The sequence below is a fragment of the Lemur catta genome, chromosome 20 (genome assembly GCF_020740605.2).
Source record: "Lemur catta isolate mLemCat1 chromosome 20, mLemCat1.pri, whole genome shotgun sequence".
In the NCBI taxonomy this organism is placed as follows: domain Eukaryota; kingdom Metazoa; phylum Chordata; class Mammalia; order Primates; family Lemuridae; genus Lemur; species Lemur catta.
Genome location: NC_059147.1, coordinates 33,395,350 through 33,415,394, shown reverse-complemented (window position 1 = coordinate 33,415,394; position 20,045 = coordinate 33,395,350). Strand labels below are relative to the sequence as shown.

The 20,045-nt window shown below is 65.6% G+C and overlaps 1 protein-coding gene across 1 annotated transcript in view; it reads right to left on the bottom strand.

The window, feature by feature from the left end:
• The window catches only part of JPH3 (junctophilin 3), a 45,190-nt gene that overhangs the window by 2,295 nt on the left and 22,850 nt on the right, over nucleotides 1-20,045 (bottom strand). The window contains exons 3-4 of the mRNA XM_045533783.1: nucleotides 5,638-5,762; nucleotides 1,971-2,869 (exon numbers count right to left, since the gene is read on the bottom strand). Coding sequence (XP_045389739.1) covers nucleotides 1,971-2,869; nucleotides 5,638-5,762 — 1,024 coding nt within the window. The remainder of the gene's footprint in view (nucleotides 1-1,970; nucleotides 2,870-5,637; nucleotides 5,763-20,045) is intronic.

Below are 20,045 nucleotides of genomic sequence, written 5' to 3'. Positions count from 1 at the left end.
GTACGGTGACAGAAACATGCTCACTATGCTCTGCAGTCAGCCTGCCTGTCCCCTGGATCCGTGCCCCGCCCGTCCACCCTGGGCTGGCTCTGCACCGAGTGCAGGGCGCCCCTGCTGCCCGCCCGGCCCTGCAGGGCACATCCTGGGCACAGCCGTCGCGGCCCAGCAAGTCCCTGTGCCAGCCAGCCCGGGAGACTTTGTCCCCCGCTCAGCACTCAGCTGAGGTGGGAGGGTCCCCAGACGCCCTCAGCCCGGGTGACGTCTGCCTGTGCTGGGCCTCTTCCTCCAGCCCCGCCGGGCAGTGCTCACGCCCCGCAGAGGCGCAGGAACACAGCCCGTCTGCCCGGGCCCCTCCGGCTCCCCCAGCCTGGTGCTTCCACACCTCCCACCATAGTGACCCCCCCCCCCGTCATTTCACCAGTGGGGAAACCAAGGCCTGAGAACCACCGGGGGCCGCACAGGGCCACAGAGTTCACTCACTGGCAGCACTGGAGGGAGAACCCAAGTGTGCCCACCCAGGGGGACGTCACCCAGACTCTCTGGCTGTCTTTCCCACCCACCCCCATACCTCCACACCAGGACTCATCCCCATGTGCTCGGGGGAGGAGGGGGTGAGAGCAGGACCCCAGCTCAGCGGCACGAAGCATTTGGGGGGCTCCCCAGGCAGGGACAGGACCCCAGCACAGCCCCCTGGTTCTCCTGCGCCACTTCTCGCCTGGGGCTGGTTTGGACCCCAGGGGGCTGCGTTGGAAGCACCCAAAGTGCCGGCGTGCTAACAGGCTAAATATAGAACCCGTCCCTGCATCTCCCACCCTGCCATCGCTGGCTGTTCCCAAAATAACCCCGCACGCGCACAGCGCTGGCGGCTGCGATGGGAGGCCACGGTTGTAAGTGCGAGCTGGCGTTCTGGTCCCAGCAGGCGCACGGTGGTGGTGGGGGCAGGGTGCTGCCTGTGGGTATCTGGGGGAGGGGAGGGATCTTAGGAACCAGCACCACAGATCCACATGTGCACAGCGGATTTCAGCAGAGGTGGAAGGGGGCTGTCCGAGGGGCACAAAGCCACCCTGGGGCGGGGCTGGGCAGACTCAAGGACGAAACCCCAGCTCCCCACCGCCGCACAGGGAGGGAGGACACTGCCCCCCACCGCAGTGGCAGAGCCTGCAGAGGAGCCCCTGCCGGCCGGGACCAGCCCTCCCCGCCAGGCATCAGTGCGAAACCCCAACACGGGTCCCAGCACCCCAGGCCTCCGGCACTGCGCCCTGCTCGGCCCTCGACACCCTCCAGTGCTTCTGTTTAGAACTGAAGCCCAGACTCCCGCTGCGGCAGGCCCTGCACGCCCTCCCGCCGAGGGAGCAGGGGCTTCTGCGCTTAAGGGTAGAAGCTGTGGGGTGAAGGGTCAGGCCCAGGAGGCCCCCTCTGGGTGCAGCCAGCCCCGTGCAAGGCCCCGGGACCCCTCAGGCACACGCTGGGTCTGGCCCAGGGGACGCTGTTCTCTCCTCCAAACCCACCACGGGGAGGAGTGAATTAAGGTGGGAGGCGGCTGGGTGAGGCTGAGTGTCTCACTGGGGTCCTCGAATGTGAGCGAGCCCCGACAGCCCCCAGGGCATGATGAGCCTAGATTGCCGGCCCCACCCAGCCGTCTGTTCCCGGTCCTCCTCAGGACACTGAACACGGGACACTCCAAAGCCGTGACCGTGCAGGCTAGTGCCGGGCGCAGGGCAGCCTAGGTGTGCAGCAGCAGCAGGCTGGGGCCTGAGCAAGGGGTGGAGGTCGGGGTCCCTGCGGCCAGGCTCCTTTGTGGGAGCTTCTGAAACCACCCGGCTGTTTCCCTAGAGGACCGAGCCTGGGTGCAGCCTGCAGGGACCTGTCCCCCCGATCCTGGGGAGAGGCACGGGCGGCCGCTGGTCAGCGAAGAGCGGGGAGGCGCAGAGACGGGACCCCGGGGCACAGCCCGCCTGCCGCCCACTCACCGTGCTGGCCTTGAGCTCGTCCCCGTTCTCCTCGTCCGACTCCAGGGCCACAGGCAGGGACTTGCGGGGCGGGGAGAAGGTCAGGTCCCAGCGCAGCAGCCGGGGCTCGGCCCTGCCGCCCAGCCGCAGGCTCTCCAGCTTCTGCACCGTGGGCTCCGCGGAGGGGGCCGGCCTGAAGTTCTCCTTATTCTGGGCCTTTGACCTCAGTCTCTGCACCCCAAAGCCCCGGTCCTCGGTGCGGTGGTCCTCCCCCGTGCCCCGGCCGGAACCCCCCTTGCTGTAGCGTCTTTTCTGGGGGTGCGCGTCCTGCGCGTAGGCATCCATCCTCCGCAGGGGCTGCATCTCCATGGTGTAGTTGCTGCGTTTCTCCTCGCCCAGCTGCAGCCGCTTGGCGCTCCCGGGGCTGTGGCCGCTGGCCCGGTGGGGGGAAGTCCAGGAGAACAAGGGGGAGGACTCCGTCCGCCGCTCCCGGGGCTTGGGGTTCCCGGGCTGCCTATGGCCCGAGCCCCGGGAGTGGAAGTCATCCGCGGGCTGGCCGCTGCGCAGGGCGCCGCTGCGGACGCCCCTGGGGCCCGCGGGCTTCTCCTCGCCCCAGCTGTTGCGGGCGTGGTCCCCTGCCCGGGCCTCCAGCAGCATCAGGATGTCCCCGCCGTGCTCCTCGTCCACAGACACCTGCCGGGAGAAGTGGGCCACCTTGTTCCTGGCGGCGGGGGCCGGCGGCGGCGTGGCCGCGGGGCTGGTGGGGAAGCTCTGCAGGGGGCTGTCGTCGGGGGTCAGGTCGGAAGGGGTGGTGCCTTTGCGGTACAGCTCGGGGCTCTCCTGCTGCAGGGGCGTCCCCGTGGAGAGCACCTCGATGTCCTCGCAGGAAAGCTGATGCTTCGGTCTCTGGTACTCCAGCCCTTTGTGAAGGAAGAGACAAGACAGAGGATGGGGTTACCGGAACGTTCTGCAGGTCACCCCAGACCAGGGTGACAGGCAGGCCTGGGGAGTGCAGCGCCCTCCACACGGCAGGGGCGGGCAAAGGACAGCAGGGATGGTACCAGTGGCGCCCAGAGACCAGCTACTGAGACGTCCCTGGGCTCCATGAACCTCCACCAAGTGGGGGACCCAAAGTGACGCCTGAGGTCGCATCTCCTGCCAGCAGGGGAAGTGGGCGCCAGGCTGGGGTTTGTGCAATTTGGACAAACGGAAGAATGTGGCACTTCTGTCCCTTCATAGAATCACAGTTACACCAGTCACCTCAAAGTGCGGTCCTTGGCTCAGCAGAACGTCAGAGCCCCCAACCCCCTGCACCCCCACCCACCCCAGTCAAAACGCCACAGACGTCCCCCGGTGCTCGGGCCACCGTTTTTCTGAGGACGGAGGTCTCAGCCCTGCCCAGGGGCTGCTGCCTCTGGTAACAGCCGGGACAGCAGGAGCCACTGCCATCCTGGAGCTTCTGACACCCACTCTCCCACCTTGCACCCCGAGCCTCTGGGCAGGCAGGCATTGGGGACACACAGCTCCCTCCACGTGGCTGGAAACCCGACAGTCTGGCGCGGGCCACACAGATCCGAAGCACACGGTCACTCCCCGCTCCCTCTGGTGGCCTTAGGGAGCAGCCTTGCGCAGAGCACGGCCCTGGCGGGTGGGGTTCCAGGCCAGTGCCGAGCCTGCGTGTCCCGTGCGTGTCCCGTGGGGGCGTGGGCCAGGCTGCTGCTCTGTGGTCACACCCCAGATGTGGGGCCAGGCTGCCCTGGGTCCCCCTTCCCACGCAGAGGGGAAAGGCCAGGAGGGCGTGCAGACCGCGTGAGACCCACACCCCAGCCTGTCACCACACCTGCCTCCTCGGGTGGCCCCATCAGAGGCCCCGTGATACGCTGCCCCCTGACCCCCACTCCACGCCCTGCGGGGGTGCCCTGCAAGCCGTCCGCCTACAGCAGCCCTGGCGTCTGGCCCGGCTGGCCCAGCAGACCCACGCCCTGGAGGGAGCTGGGTCCCCCTTGCTGGTCCCCAACACCCTGGCAGCTGGGAGGGGCTGTCAGCTCGGTGAGTTCCGGGAGCATCACCGTGAGGACGCAGGGCAGAGCGTGTAGCGTGTACGGCTCAGTTCCAGCGCCTCCGTCCCATCTTGTGTCCTGGGTCCACGGCCACTCAGGCCTCCGCCCTCCCAGGCTCTGAGGGTGGGGGGGCAGCACGAGTGAGCCGGATACTAGACGCTGCCCTGGCGGGGAGGCGGGGACACCAGGCTCTGTCCTGGTCCCACCACCCCCGCCACGTGGCCTCAGGCAGAGTCTCTACCAAGCGGAGCTCTCAGGCGGCGGCTGCCAGGGCCCTGGGTGGCAGACAGCAGAGACGCCGGAGGGGGCAGTTGTCCCCAGCGGGAGCACTTTCGTGATTTGCCACTCGGGGTGGGTGTGGCGCAGCCTCAGAGCCAGGCCTCATTTTCAATCTCAATTCCACATTCCACCCGTAGCCACAGGCTCAGTTTTGTCGCCTTGTCAAGAGGGGACACCGGCCCCACGAGGACCAAGCGAGACAGAGGGTGCTCGGCCCACCCTGACAACGGTCTGGCCGAGACGTCCCCATGGTCCCTGGTCTGGGAATGCTGGTCTTTAATGCTCTCGAGGTGGAAACAGGCAATGCCCAGATGTCGGGAAGACAAGTCCCAGAGCAAGTATAAGCCACCCCCCGTGGTAGGAGACGCAGGACCCAGCCCCCCTGCAGAGGCCAGGCCCCTGGGGCGGCGTCAGCCACAGGAGCCGGAGATGCTCGGAGTGAGCCGGGGTCCAGGATGCGACAGGCGGGGACGCGAGGCGGGAACTCACACCCAGTCACAGAGCCAATCCTGACACCTCGAGCCCCTTCCGCTCACGTCACACACTGGCCCAGATCACAGATGTGATGGAACGTGATCCTAACCCCGTCCTCGAGGCTTCTTGGTGCTGAGGAAGCGTCCTAGTGAGGCCAGAAGGGACGTGAGGCGGGAGGTGGGGTGGCAGCTGGCCAGCCCACAAGGACTCGGGCAGGGCCAGCACCCCTGCAGCCATCCGTCACCACCCCTCCACGCCGCCACCCCTGCCGAGTCAAACAGGCTCACAGGCCCAGATCCCAGGAGAGAGCACCAGAGACCCCGCCCTGGGGGCGAGGACCAGCCTCACGGGCCGGCGGTGGCTCCAGCTCCTTCCCAGGACACAGCGGGAGCCGCCAGTCCACACCCCAGGGCGGAGCGTCTGGCGCGGCCACGCGGGGCTCCTGTGGATGTAGGTTAGTTGACGCTGAGTGAGACTCAGCTCAGTCCCTCAGTCACACGAGGGTGCCGGCTGCCACGCTGGACTGAGCACATAGAGCTAGGTCCATCATGGCAGAAGGTTCCAGAACACCCCCAGGGGGAGGTGGGGAGAGACGGCACAGGCTTAGCAGGCGGGTGCCGACTGTCACGCACAGCCAGCACGTGACAGTGGACACCCGTGTGCACACAGGGACACGCAGCTGCAGGAACGTGGGGAGGGGTGCCGACGCGTGTGCACCCTGACACGCGTGTGCGAGGGGGCGTGTGCCGAGGCCCAGCACGGACACGGACCCCCGCCAGAGAGAAGCAGACACGGAGCCAGGTGGCGGCTTCCAGGCAGGATCCGTCTGAGCCGCCCCCGCCCCCGCCCGGAAGCCGGCGCAGCCTCGCACTCACCGTTTTCCCGGTGCTGGAAGGACGGCGAGAACTCTTTGGCAGTGATCCTGGCGATCCGCGCCTCCTCCTGGGCCTTCTGGGCCGCCGTGAGGGCCGCCTCGGCCTTGGCCCGCGAGTGCGAGGTCCTGGGGAGACAGGGGGCAGGTGAAGGGACGGCAGCGAGGGCTCCGGGCCAGGCCCTGCGCCGACCCCCTCGCAGGCCGGGCGGGGACGCGCACCCGACCCGCGACTGCCCTCGGGCCTCCGGACTGGTCCGTTATTCACCGGACAGACCTCACCGGGCCCCAGCGCGTGGGACAGGCTGGAAAACACGTCCGTCCTTGGTATCAAGAAACACACGTGCCCAAAGAGCCCAAACCCAGATGATGCCACACCCCAGGGTGGACACAGTGACAGGGGCCCTGCACACATCTGTGCTTCAGGACGACCACCCCACCCAGGAGCCACAGCCACGCGGGCTCAGACCCGGGTGCGGGCGGTTCCCTGCCGTGGCAGAGACGGCACCGACATCCGTGTGTGGGCTGCGGGCACTGGCACGTCTGTGGGCTGCTGGCACCTGTTCCCGGCCGAGTCCCACACGGCCGGTCTCCCCCTGTCGAGCCAGGGCCCAGCCAGCGCCGGGCAGGGCAGCGCCAGGACTCTGTCCTCCCACCTGCTGTGTCCACCCTTCTCCCTGCCCGGCGCTGGCTCCAGGGGCCCCGCCGGTGGCTGTGGGCACCACTGCCCCAACACAGGAAACCGAGGCACAGTGACCAACGCCCCAAGACAGAGGGTGGGCTGTCCCTCAGGGTCTCCTGCTCAAGGTCCCTGGCCCAGTCTGTTCATGACGCCGTAACAAAACGCCACATGCTGGTGGCTCATCAGCCACACACGCGTCTCTCTCATGGTTCCAGAGGCTGCAAGTCCAAGATCAAGGCACCGGCAGGTCTGGCGCCGTCTGCGTGTCCTCGTGGAGAAAGGGGCAGGCAGCTCCGTGCGGCTCCTTTACACGGACGCTAGTCCCACCCCCACCGTCCCTGGGGGCAGGTCCCACCGCCAGCCCGGCAGGACGCAGGCACCGAGCCCCCCACGCTGCAGCCTGGGCCTCCCACGATGCCCGGTGCTCAAGGCTAAGCCCGGACACCCCCTCCCCCGCCCAGCGCTCCTCGGGAAACAGAGTTTTCTTTTTCTAGAATTCTGCTGTGTAACTAGGAACACGGCTACCAGGAGACACAGACCTGACATTTACACAGACACGGTACCACGAGCCGTGGCCAGGAACGCGTGTCAGGGACGTGTCGAGGTCTCCAGGCCCCTCCTGCGCTCACTGCCCCAGCGCTTCCACCTGTCACCCACCGCGGCACCGCCCGGCCACGTGGGAGAACACGTGTGGGGACTGGGCACACAGGGACTCCTCTCCCTCCCCTGGTTCCACGTTCCCGGCACCGAGAAAAGACGACTGTGCCGCAGCTGCAGCCCCGTGTCCCACGGGACCACTCGAACCACACCTTCTAGAAGATTCCTTAGGAACCCGGTGGTTGTATTATACATAACAGAACAGGGACAGGAACGCCGTGGAGACAAACCCACTAAGAAAGCACTAGTAACGCTCGACTTACTACTGGTAAAAAACTCAATTAACAAATCATCGCCACAGGTCTCGGGCTCGGTCCCAGCCCACGAGCCCGGAGCAGGCCTCTCCCACGGGTTCCGGCCTGGCGGGCCCTGCGTGCCCCAGCCAGGAGTTCATGGGGAACGCGTACTTTCCTGTCCCCAGCTGGCGGCTGGTCGGAGGCTGGGATGGGCCGCGGGAGGCATCAGAACCGTGTGCGTCAATCCCAGTGGGAGAACCGGCACATCTAACCCGCGTCTCGGGCCGACGGAGGAGGGGAGGGCGAGGACCGTGGGGAGGGCGAGGACCGTGGGGCGTCTGCTACACGGGGCCCATCATGCCACACCAGCTGCCTCTGCTGCAGAACCCCTGGGACCGCGAAGGACGGCCCCCTCCTTCCTAGTGCCAAAGGCAGCGTCCCGGGGCTGCCACTTCTCCCACGTCCTGCTCGGCCTCTCTGCCAAGGTGACGGGCACCCCCGGACCTGCCCAGCGTGGAGACCGGAGCCCCGTCCTGTGCAGCTCTGACCGGGAGCCCTGGGTGGGGCCGCACCCCCCGAACTGCACTCACATCCTCTCCCCGGCCCCTCCCCGCTCCCGAGCGGAGCGCACGGCTCTCGTCAGATCCCGCGAGGACATTCGATGCCCCAAACTTAAGATGCACCAGTCTGAGCGCAGCCGGCCCCGCACGGAAGCGGGGGCTCGGCTGGAGCATCCTTGGCAGACGGCGTCACTGGCCGAGCCACAGTGCCCAGGGCGGCGCGTTCCCGATTCCTGCCCAAGGACCAGCCTGGCACGTGAGGCAGAGCGGGCTCGCGCTCCTGGGGAAACGTCAGCTGCCCCGGTGACACCTTCTGCAGCCGTCCTCACAGCGGGCGCCTGACTCTCCCGTGATGGCCGACTGCTCACGGCCGTGTCTCTACCGTGAGCCCCCGGCAAGGATGGGGTCCCGCACCTCCCGGGCTGCCCGGACCCGACCGTGATGCACAGATGCAGGCGGGAGGCAGCGAGCGGGAAACCCCCCGCCAAGGGACCACTGTGTGGTTCCCACATCTTTGCTTTGTAAAAATACCACCACCATCAACTCACCAACATCATACGTGTATTTACATATGTATGTTCACACGTATATAAAAAGAACGTGCTGTGCCAACTGCAAAATAAAACGCATCAGGACAAGAGCGTGTAACAGACGAACGCTCCCCCCAGTGTGTTGCGAAGGTTCCTTTTGAACGAGACTCTCGGGACAGGCCGAGAGCCGGTGCTCTGGCGGGCGAGGGCTCCCGGCCGCCTGCGGCTCACACCTGTGGGGGCCTGGTGCAGACACACGGGGGGAGGGTGTCCGAGCTCCCGTGGGACCGTCCTGTGCCCGTGGCTCACTCGCCAGGGCCCCCCCATGTGGCTTCGCCAGCACCGTCCCCCCGCCCGCCCTGTGCGCACGCGGCGATGCTCTTACCAGCCGGGCCCGGCGCTCCAGGTTCCCACAACCAGCTCAGCGCCCCAGAGAGGCGAGAAAAGCCCCCGCTCCGGGGCTGCCACTGACAGCAGGTGGCCTGGGCCCCCCAGCCCGGGCAGGGAGTGGACGGCGGGGGAGTCACGAGCAGCCCCATCCACATCGCCGTCAACTACACCGGCCATCACGTGGCATCTCCCTGCGTCTCCCTTCTCTTCTGTTCCCAGGACACTCGTCAGTGGCTCCAGGCCCCCAGGCATCCCAGGATGTCGCCCCCGGGCGTCTGCAAAGACCCCTTCCCAGGTCCTGGGTGGACATCTCTGGGGCCACCATGCGGCCCAGGCCAGGGCGGTGCCAGGCCTGCCGCTGTCTGGGCTGGGGACGCCTGGGGGTCGGAGAGGAGGAGGAGGAGGGCCCCGCCGGCCCTCACCCCCAGCCTCAAGGGAGCAGGCCCGACCCCCACTCCCAGCGCACCTCGCCTGTCACCTGCCCACTTCCCGGGTGGCTCCTTGGTGGGGGCCCCGGTCACAACCGCGGCAGCTGCTGCTCCCACGCCCAGCTCCCGTGGGCCCCACGCGGTGCGGACGCAGAGCCACCGCTCCCCAGGCGGGAAACGGGCTGGGAGAGGCCAGTCTGCACTCGGCCGCGGGAGGGCACTCGGCACCGTAGGGCAGAGTAGGTCAGGGTCGTGCTCGAGAAGACAAGCCGACAGACGAGAGCCAGAATTCGGGGAAAACACACATGGGCCTCACCCACCTCGGCGCAGAGTCCCCCCCGACGGCAGCCCAAGGTGCCAGCCACCCCTGGGTCACACGTCACTCAACACCCGCCGAGGAGCCGCCTCCCAGCCCGGCACTAACGTGTCTCAACAGACGATGGATCTGTGGGGACACACACCGTGGGGGGACACACCGTGGCTTCTCGAGGGGGACACACCGTGGCTTCGCGGGAGGTCCCCTCCACCCGGCCCCCAGCAGTGGGCCGACGACCCCCCAGCTCCAGCTGTGGGAGCAACGGTCCTTCAGTTCCAGCCAGTCCCCTACCCTGGTGGCACCGGGGCCTGGACTGATCTGAACTCTGGGGCGAAGGAACAGAACCCTCCACCCCTTGCCAGAGGCAGCCAGGCTGGCGTGCAGGAATCAGCGCACCCGGGGCCAGCTTCTCTTCCCTGGTTGCCGTTGCCAAGGCAACCCGCCTCTTCCAGGGAGGTGGCTGGATAGGAGGGACCCACACCCCGTGCTGGGCATGCGGCGGCCGCCACCCCACAGATGCCCAAGGAAGACACAGCCCCAGAGGCTGGGATGCCAGCTGCCGACACGCTGGCAGCCCTCGAGGGGCGGGACCCGGGCTCCCCACCCCTGCTGCCCGGGCTCGGCACGGCGGGGAGAGGACGGGCAGCCGGCTCAGCGCCAGGCCCTGGCCGCCACCCCGGGCAAGGACCTCCTGCCCATCTTCACCCCGACAGGAAGCCAGATGCTAAGAGACCCCGTGTGCCAGGCACTGTGCCAGTGCCGGCCTGTGGGGAGGAATTATGTCACTCTTGGCGTGCAGCCAGGGAAACTGAGGCTGGCATCTGAACCCGGTGTGGCCATCCCAGCGCCTACTCTGCCCATGTGATGACAGATGCCACAGGATGCCCTAGAACCCCAATCTCGGGGACCCAGACCCTCCCCTCCAGGGCCCTGGAGCGGCAGCTGGCCAGCCGTGTCCCCCTGCTCTGCCAGCCGTCCCCGCAGGGGCCGGGGAGAGCTTTTCACTGCGGAGGCTGCAGGTGCCGCTCAGCCGGGACTCGGCGTTTCCAAACCAGGTGCCGCAGCCCTCTCCTTTCCAGCTGTGCTGCTCCGGGCAACCCTCTGTAAGGGCAGCGGGACCCTTTCCGGGGGGTCCCGCGGGCCGGGCCATCAGAACAGGGTCACGGCTGATGGAGGGAAGGGGAAGACGCCAGCAGGGGCCCCAAGCCCTCAGTGGACCCGGCTCGAGCACCTTCCGCGGAGACAACCCCAGCCTGGCTCCCTCCCACACGCGGCTGCCAGAAATGCAGATTCCCAAGCCCCGCCCAGCCCTGCCTCTTAACAGGGGTCCGTGCTAGGGTCTCCGAAGTGCAGGCGTGACGCCCAGCACGGGGACAGTGCCAGCATCGTGTGCTCACCCAGTGGAGACTTCAGCACGTCACACACTCTGCCCTGCCCCTTCCCCCTCCCCCCACCTCACACTGTATCTCAGAGATCGTTCCACGTCCACACACGCAGCTCTCTCGTTTTTTAACGACCGTGCCAACACACGTCACATCTGCCCATGTCGACAGCCGGGTGGGCTGCTCCCACCTGCTGTTCAAACCACGGTCCAGCGACAACCGTGTGCATTTGATATTCCACACCCAGATCTATCTCCAGAATAAATTTCCAGAAGTGGAATTTCTGAGTCAAAGCTGCAGTTTCAATGTTCCTACCGTCTGGGCTTTGCTAGGGATTAGGCCTTGCTCCCCGGGGAGGCTGTGCCAATTCACCTCCCCGGGCAGCATGGAGAGGCCTGTGTCCCGGCGTCTTTTCCAAGCCGACAGACCAGCAAGTGTTTTCTCTTCCACGCTGACAAGTGGAACATAGTTTTTGTCTTGTTATAGCTTTTATTTACGTTTCTGTTATCAGAAGGTTTCTTTTCTCTTATCGATTTGTAGAAATATTTTACATAGAAAGGAAACCAACCTCTATTAAGTTTTACATTGAAATTTCTTAGCCAGCTGGGATTTATTTTGGCGTAAGGAAAGAGGCAGGGATCCGACTTCGCTTCCTTCCCAGACGGCCACGCGACGGGCCCAGTAACCTTCCATGCACAGCCCGTCCCCCGCCCCCGAGCTGTGATGCCACTTTCGTCCACGGGACGTGGACTGTCCCACCCTGTAGTCACCCTGCTGTACGGTGCTCATGCCCTGACTGCCCACACCAGCCCCAGTGCTGAAGTCAGAGCCCCGAGGCAGACTGTGGGGCAGGCTCCAGGTGGCGAGGACAACGCAAACCTCGAGACAGCCACATTCCCCTGACACACGGGACAAAAATCACCAAGGGTAACAGAGCCACAGTCTACCGAACTCCCGCTGTGCACGGGCTCTGTGCACAGGATATAATGCTCACAGGAACCCACAAAGCTGCCCGCCACCCCCCCACTGCACAGGGGAGACACTGAGGCCCCCGGGGCTGAAGTCCCTGCCTGGGGGGGCGGGGGGGGCGGCATGTCCCGGTCAGGACCACGGAGAATTCCCGCATCTGCGTCCGCTCTGCAAGGGGCTGAAAGAAAGGGGCCGAGCCCGCAGCCGCGGGACACAGAGCCGGCAGTGGCAGCAGAGACGCAGCTGTGCCCACAGCCACTGGGCAGCCTGGCCCTTACTGTGAGACGCTGGGACGCAGTGGCAACCTCTCTGTGCCTCAGGTCCCCCAAACACGCAAAGCGGAGGGTCCCAAGCTTCAACCCACACCGGGTGCCCACAGGGCCGGTGCACCCACGGCAGTAGCAGCTGTTCTTGCCGTTGTCATTCGTCCCCTGCTTCTCTGCTCGGAGCCAGCCTGGCTTCCAGCAGGGCCAGCCCCCTGCTCTGACCAGGCGGCCGCACATGGTCCTGCCACGTGGTTCTGGCCAGCACCCCGCGACCCCTCTTTCTGCGTGGAAACTCAGCGTGGAGCACAGCGGAGCCCTTGCCGCAGGCCGACAACTCGAATCCCCGATCCCACCGACAGGATGGAGTTTCACGCAAGAGTAGGAGGACCAGGGCTTTGGCGCACCCCACCCCACAGCCAGCCGCCCCCTGCACCTCCCCTGCAGGGGACGCAGTCACTGGGGGTGGAGGCCCCATGTGGCAGGAGACAGGAGAGAGGCGGCACTTGATGCTTCTGCGCCCGTCTGGAGAGGGTGGGAGGGATTTCTTGCTAATTTTCAGTTCTCCAAGGACAGCTGCAGGAGGCCTCATTCCACGGGACCTTGGAGAGCATTAACGAGATGTTTGTAACGTGTCTGCAGCTCCCTGGAGACCAGATCCGGGCGAGAGTGAGGACCAGGCAAGGCAGACGCGCAGAGCACTGTCCCTGTGCAGCCGAGAGGTGGGGCCCGGGTCCCAGTCGGGGCTCTACAGGGACGTCCCTCGCCGTCGTCCCTGTGGGGAGGGTGGAGGAGGTGGCATCTGGGAGCCAGTTCTTTGGTCTGTGATGGCGTCAGAGCTGGGCACAAAGGAGCTGCTGACATCGATCACCCCAGGAAGGCAGGGCCGGCTCCGTGGCAGAGGGAGGGACGGGACCTAACAGTGAGCACCCTCGGGCCCCAGGTCAGCTCATTTCAGCAAAGACACGTGATTTCCTCCCGTTCCACAAACGAGGAAACCGAGGCATCAGCAGTGGTTGCCATGACAGATGCAAGACTGCAGGTCACTGCCGATCACCCTCCTGTCGTCACCTCTCCGCGTGACGCAGGGCGCAGGCTCACGGTGGGCACTGATGCACCAAGTTCCCGTGAGCAGGGCTGGGACCAGGAAAGGGTCCGAGGGGGGAAGAGCACAAGCTCGGAGCCGTCTCCAGGCGCCATATGGAAGGGTCGGGCCTCGATGGAACCCCCAAATCAGAACAAGATACGAGGGACGGCCATGCTGATGACTGTCCCGTGCACGGCACTGGCTGTCACCGCCAGATAGAGCAGCTACGTGGGAGAGGCCAACCCGTGACAGGTGCAGGCAGCAAACGCGGCGTCCGGAAACCTTCCCAGCGGATCCGGGGTGCCGGCAGGGAGGCCGAGACAGACTCGGGGTGGGAAACAAAACACTGCAGGGTGGGAGGCGGCTGCGTTCTGCTCCCCAGCAGTTGAGACAGATCCCGGGCAAACCAGGAGGCCGAGGCAGCCAGAGAGCCACGTTTCTGAAGCCATAGCACCTGCACACAGCCGGCGAGTGGCTCGGTATCCGCACGTGGCATCAGAGCATCCACCGGGGTGGGTCTGCACCCCATGGCAGCTCAGACACAGCCGTGGCCCGGAACCAGGAGCAGCTCTGCTTTACGGAGGGTTTGCAGAGAAAGCAGATGTGGGCATGTAACTGAGACCACAGAGCCAGCAAAGCCCAAAACGTGCACTGTCTGGGCCTCTATGGAAACAGTGTGTGGACCCCAATCTGGAGGGACTCTCAGGGGCTCAGTGTCTGACCCCTCATCCCCGAGGCCCTAATAGGGTGGTGCTGGCCCAAGACCCCAGTGGTCACCAGCGAGGACTCCCACCCCGGTTTCCCGATGCCAGGCAAACGTGGGGAGCAGCTCTCTCAGCCTCCGTCTCGGTGTGTGTGACTTGGGGCTCCCCCCACAAGCCCGGGGGCCTTGGGAGGCTCGAAGGAGCTCGGCCCCCTGGAGCAGCAGCCCCAGGTCAGGCCCCCCGGGGGATCCCTGTCACAGACAGAAAACGCCCCAGAAAGGGGCTGGCAGTGCCGAGCCTACCCCGTGTCTCCAGCGGATGAAGTCACACAATGGAAAATACGGAGCGTGTTACGCAGACTGTTCCCTCGTGTATCAATCGTGTTGAAACAAATTCTCATTTGCAAAACAAGCCTTGTAGCAAAACCGACAGCGTGACTATCGCTGTTAAGTTCACCTTGAAACATCAAATCTCGCCTAACTGTGCTGCCAGTGTTGGCATTTTTATGGTCACAAGCGACAGCCAAGACTGGCGAGCTCGCGGCTCACGAGACCGACAGTGCCAGCCGCTGGGCGGTCCTGCAGGTCTGTAAAGGAACCTGGGCTTTTCCCTGCAGCCGGTGGGAGCCCCTGCAAGATGACGAGTCGCAGGGCCACTACGGGCCCCGGGCTGCCCCGTGGAGGATGGATTTTGGGGGGGAGGGAGATGGAGGAGGAGGAGGAGGAGGGTCTGAGCAGGATGTAACTTGCAGGTGAGCAGAGGACCAGGTGTGCACCTGGCCCGGCTCCCAGCACGGCTCAGCGGGAACAGGACAGACTCCGGAGGGGCCGCCGGGGGGCTGGGGCAGGAGGGCAGAGCCTCCTCACTCAGGTTCGCAGCTTCCACCCCAAGGACCCTCGGCCCCTAAACACACCCTGGAAGGTGAATCGGGACGCTACACCCAACTCCGCTACAAACTACTATAACACAAACCCAGGTCTCGAGAAACCAGACACAAGCCCTGTGAAATCAGGCCCGGGGGGGTGGGGGGGCAAGAATCTGTCCCTTCGGTTTCAGTCTCAGGGGACACGGGAGTCGCTGCTGACAGAGGCCACTCACTCGACAGTCCCTCAGGTCCCCAAATGCCGATGGGGACTTCACCGGCACAGGGCCTTGGCTTGGCTGCCCCCCCAGGCGAGGGGAGGCTGCTGTCCCAGTGGCACAGGGTGGCCCCACGAGTGGCAGAAACGGGCAGAGCTCTGCAGCTAGGGCTCAGGACACCTGTGCCTGGGGGCAGGGGGGGCTCCTCGGGATGACGCAGGTACTTGAGGCAAAATGCTTGGGCTTGCAGAGGAGACCGATTCCTGAATGTTACACTGTTTAAAAATTGCATTTTTGATAAACGTATTAAATATTACAGCAGGACGTATCAGCGAGCGGTGAAGGTGTGTGTGCCACTCCACAAGGCGGAACAGGTGACACGCGGAGGTATCTGAGGCATCCGCTGGAGACGACCCTCAGTCCTGTGTCCGCAGTTGGGGAAATGCCAAATTTCACCTGGGGGCTGGTGAAGGTGACCATGTGACATGTCCCCATCCACGCTCACAGCCCTGAGAAACGCTCTCCCGCCAGCACGGCCAGACAGGAACTCTCCGAGGTGCTGAGCTGTCGCCGGGCGGCAGGAGGGGCTCCTCTCCCTGTCCCTGAGCAGGCGCTGGGCCTTGGGGGGCCGGGGGTGCATCCTCAGCTCTGCCCCCGCCCCCGCCACTCTCCCACAGCCAGCCTCCCCAGGCTGTCACAGCGGCCGCGACCTACAGTGTCGACCCCAACACCATCCCCAGAAGTCCGGCACATACTAACGAGAACGATTGTCGTCCACGGGTTTGAAGGGGACCAGAAAGCGCGTGGTCAGAGTCCCAGCCCCCCGAGCCGTCCACGTCCATCCCAGGACCCGTCTGCGAATCCGTCACCTCCCATGGCAAAGGGGCTCCACCGACGTGAGTGAGCTGAGGACCCAGATGTGGGGAGACCATCCTGGACTCACCTGGCGGGTCCCATGAACCACGGGGGCCCTCCCAGGACGGAGGAGGGGACACCACAGCACTGGCACTGGGGACTGGGGATGGGGACTGCCGCGGAGGAGAATGGGGCCTCTCGAAGCTGGAGGAGGCAAGGGACGGACTGTCCCCGGGAGACCCAGAAATGACACACGATACGTAAGAGAACTTTGCGTTTGACTTGGATCCCACCCCCAGGACGCTTCACTACGTATATGCAAACATTTCAAAATCCAAACACATCTGAAGGCCAGAACGCTTCTGACCCCAAGCGTTTTGGATAATGGACACTGGACTTGTACTGCTGTCATGCCATTTGACAGATGGGGAAACTGAGGCACAGAGAAACTGCATGGGGCTGCAGGAGAGTCACCCGGGCGTGTCCCGGGAGGGCCAGGACTCCGTAATTCTCCACCAGCAGGTGGGTGGGGTGGACGTCCTCATGTGGATTTGTGATGCCCCACAAGGTGGCTGTGACTGTCCCTTGGTACAGACAAGCTCAGAGGCCACGTGACGTGTGATCAGCCCCAGATCTGCGGAAGAGTTGCAGAGACCCACCGTCCCCAGGAGGTGTGACTTCGCCCCAAGCTGTGGGTTCCTCTCTACATAATGTGGAGATGCGGGTGGGGGCCTGCAGTGACAACATGGGGACACGAGCTGGGCCCTGGCACACTCGTCTCTGTGCCCCGGGACAGGAGCATGGACAGAGGACACAGGTCCAAGGTCAAGATTTCCTGGGTCACTAGGACGGCAGGAGCCCAAGGGTTTGTGGGCTCAGCCCCAGAGGCAGCAAGACCCCCAAACAACAACCAGCCTCCAGCCCCTCAGCGGCCCTCTGGGCTGGCCTTGAACCTGGTCGTTTCCCAGGGAGTCCACGCCCCGTCCCTGGCTCCGCTTCCCGGCCGGCTTCCCGTCACACTGGGAGGCCAGGGCCGAACAGATGGGCCGGCAGGAGGCCCCCGCTAGCGCGTGGCCGGCCCCCCACGGAGGCAGGAAGCCACAGCTCCCTGCACGGGGACAGCCGGCTCCGCAGGGCCTGGCAGCACCGCCGCTGAGCAGCCCAGCCCGGCGGGGCAGGAGGGGCCGGGCAGGGACGTCACCTGCCGCAGAGACAGGGACACCAGCGGCTACAGACCCACCCTCAGCCGGAATGCCAAGTGTCTGAGTGCCCTGGGGCTGCTGTGACAAGTGACCACAAACCCCACGTTTATCCGCCTAGAGCTCTGCCAAACACGAGTCCCAGACGCGTCTCACGGCGCCCGAATCTCGGTGTGGGCCCCGCCGGCTCCTTCTGGAGGCTCCGGGGAGAATCTGTTTCCCGCCTTTTCCAGCTTCTAGCAGCTTCTGCGTCCCCGGCTCACAGCCCCTCCCTCCCCCTTCACCGCGCCCTCTGCTTCCGGGTCGCGTCTCCCCCGACTGAGCCGCCTGCTCCCGCGTGTAGACGCCTGTGGTCACAGCTGGCCCCCTGCACGGCCCGGGGCTCTCGTCATCCCAGGTCCTCTGCACGTCACATCTGCAAGGCCCCTTTCACCCCAAGGGGCCACGTCCACATGTTCCAGGATTAGACGTGGACGTCTCTGGGGACCACCGTTCAGACTCCCGCGGGTGGAAGGCCCTCAGCGCCGCGACGCTCAGTCAAAGCCACCGTCCCTCCTCCCGCAGCTCCTCCCCGCCCAGGAGAGCCGGTGCCGCCTGTCACCCGGGGAGGAGGCAGCACCTGCCACCAACCTCACACGCACACACCTGTCGCCGACAACGCCTGCTCCCAGAGAGCCCGGGGCAAAGCGCCCACGCGGGAGCACACGGGGCAGAACAAGGACAGTCCCCACAAGGTCAGATGGATCCGAAATGCCTGTGTCAGGCCAGAGCCACACGGTGCGTCCACTTCGTGGAAGGTCCACGGAGCTCAAAGGAAACCCGCGGCCGGGTGCCCCGACGTGGAAAGTGTCCTTGACACCAGCGAGGAGAAGACACAGCTGCAAGCACTGAGCACGGTGCGATCCCGTTCCGTCAACGGACACTACACGGGTGCGACACACGTCTGCACACGCACCGGAAAGCCTGAAAACGCTGCAATTACCGCTAAGGGGCTGCACGGCTTGCAGTGGCAGCCGGTGACGTTACACAGATCTGCTCGGTTTTTTTAATATATATATTTTACAAGGTTATGTTATTTCATAATTTTAACAACAAAAAATATTAAAAAAAAAAAAAACAGAACTACTCACCCTCCCATTTCAGATCCTCAAGGTGGTGTTTGCTACAGCCAAGACGACCCGCCAGACACGCCGCGATCGTCCCTGGGGGGTGAGTCGCCCTCCCCTGCGCCCACCGCGCCGCCCGCCCCTGCTGCGGCACCCGGGGCTCTGGGCGTGGTCGGAAGAGCCAGCGAGGGGCGGGCAGGGACACCAGCCGGGCGGACATACTGCAGGCACTCGGCACGCAGGGGGACTAGGGCCTTGTCCCGGGTTCTGTACTCCGAGTCCTTCCCGTCCCAGACGCGACGCTGTGTGGAGAGGGCGTTTCGAGGAGGCCAGACGCCACCCCCACATCAGCAATGGGGACCCCAGAATCCGGGCTGGGTCTGTAGGGGCCGGGGGAGGAGCAGGACCCATGCGGAGCCCTGGACGCGAGTTCCAGCCCCAGCCGGGCCACTGCCCTCCTCGGCACCTGGCGTGACACCTGCCACCGTGCCCTAGGACGGTCCCCATCTGCTAGCAGGACCCGCCCAGCGTGAAGATTCCGAGTGCGGCACCACGTAGCTGCGTCTGCCCCGCCACAGGGCAGAGAACTTGTCACCTCTGGTCTGCAAGCCTGGTCGAGCCCCGCACGCGCGGCAAAGCACACAGCCAGCCAGGGCACCGACCGCCACGGAGACCCGGCCGGCCTCGACCCACGGGAGCAGATGTGTCATCCACACAGCCACCTCCTGGAGCTCACTCCGTGCACACCTGGCCTCCCTGCCCCTCCCCTTCCAGAGCAGATGGGGGCCGTCCCCACCCACCGCACTCACCTGCCCACTCCAGGGCTGCTCCTGCGGGAGCCAGAGAGCCCGGGAGAGCCGCCCCTGCCGCAGCCCCTCGCCACCCCCCCACGGTGCGGTGCTGCAGGAGGCAGGGCCGACTCAGGGCTCCAGCCTGCGGCCCCCCGCCAGAGGGGGCCACGCCAGGCAGAGGGCGGGGACACGGCATGTGGGGCACTGTCATTCCTCACCTGCCTGTCCTCATCCAAGCACCTGCCACAGTCACGGAAAGGGCTAAGGACGTGGCTGCAGCGTGCCAACCCCGGCTGCCTCGCCTTCCTCTCGAACTTGGCCTAGTCATTCCTGCCTCGTGGTGGCCGCGGCCACCTCCTGGTCCCCAGCACCAAGGGCAGTGGCCGGGAGGCCCGACTAAGAAAGCGGAGCCTAAGCATTGACTCACTCGTTCATCTATTCAGCTACCGAGCAGCATCGCCGCGGCACTGGGCAACAGCAGAGGACAAAACCGACAAAGCCCGGCCGGGCGGAGCCTCAGCAGCAGATCTCGCCCTGATGGACCCCCCCCCCCCCCCCCCCCGGTCTCCAGAGACACTCCAGGGCCCTCCGCCGTCCACCGTGTCCCGGTCACGTGTGCACACACCCCACCTCCCCGCTGGGCGGGACAGAGAGAGCCGTCCCGGGAACAGAGTAGGAGATAGGGGGCTCTCGGCGCCCCCAGACCTGCTGGGACAAAACCGGAGTGTGGAGCCCGACCCTCGCGTTTTTACCAGCCGTCCAGCACCCCAGAATCACCCCGAGAGGCCCAAGGCCCCGCAGCCCAGGCCACCTCCCAGACGGTGACAACGCACCCCCACCCCATCTTCCGGGAGACCCGCATCCGTGGTAAACCCGTCCCCACAGAGCTGCTCCCAGGGAGGGTCCCGGCACCGCTGGCCAGGACACGGCCGCTGCTTCCTGCTCCCTCGGCTTGACGAGCCCCACCCCCCTCAGCGATGACGGCCACGTCCCGCGGCTGTGACAGTGACCCCAGTCCAGCAGGGCCAGTCACTCCACAGCCCGGCTCTCACGCTCCAGTGGAAGGTCGTCCCGGCAGCTGGGGCGGCTGAGCCAGCCGTTCACCACGGATTCCCTCCCAGGGGCCTCGGGCACGTCCCCTCCCCCGCCCAGCTCTGAGCCCATTGAGAAAGGTGGC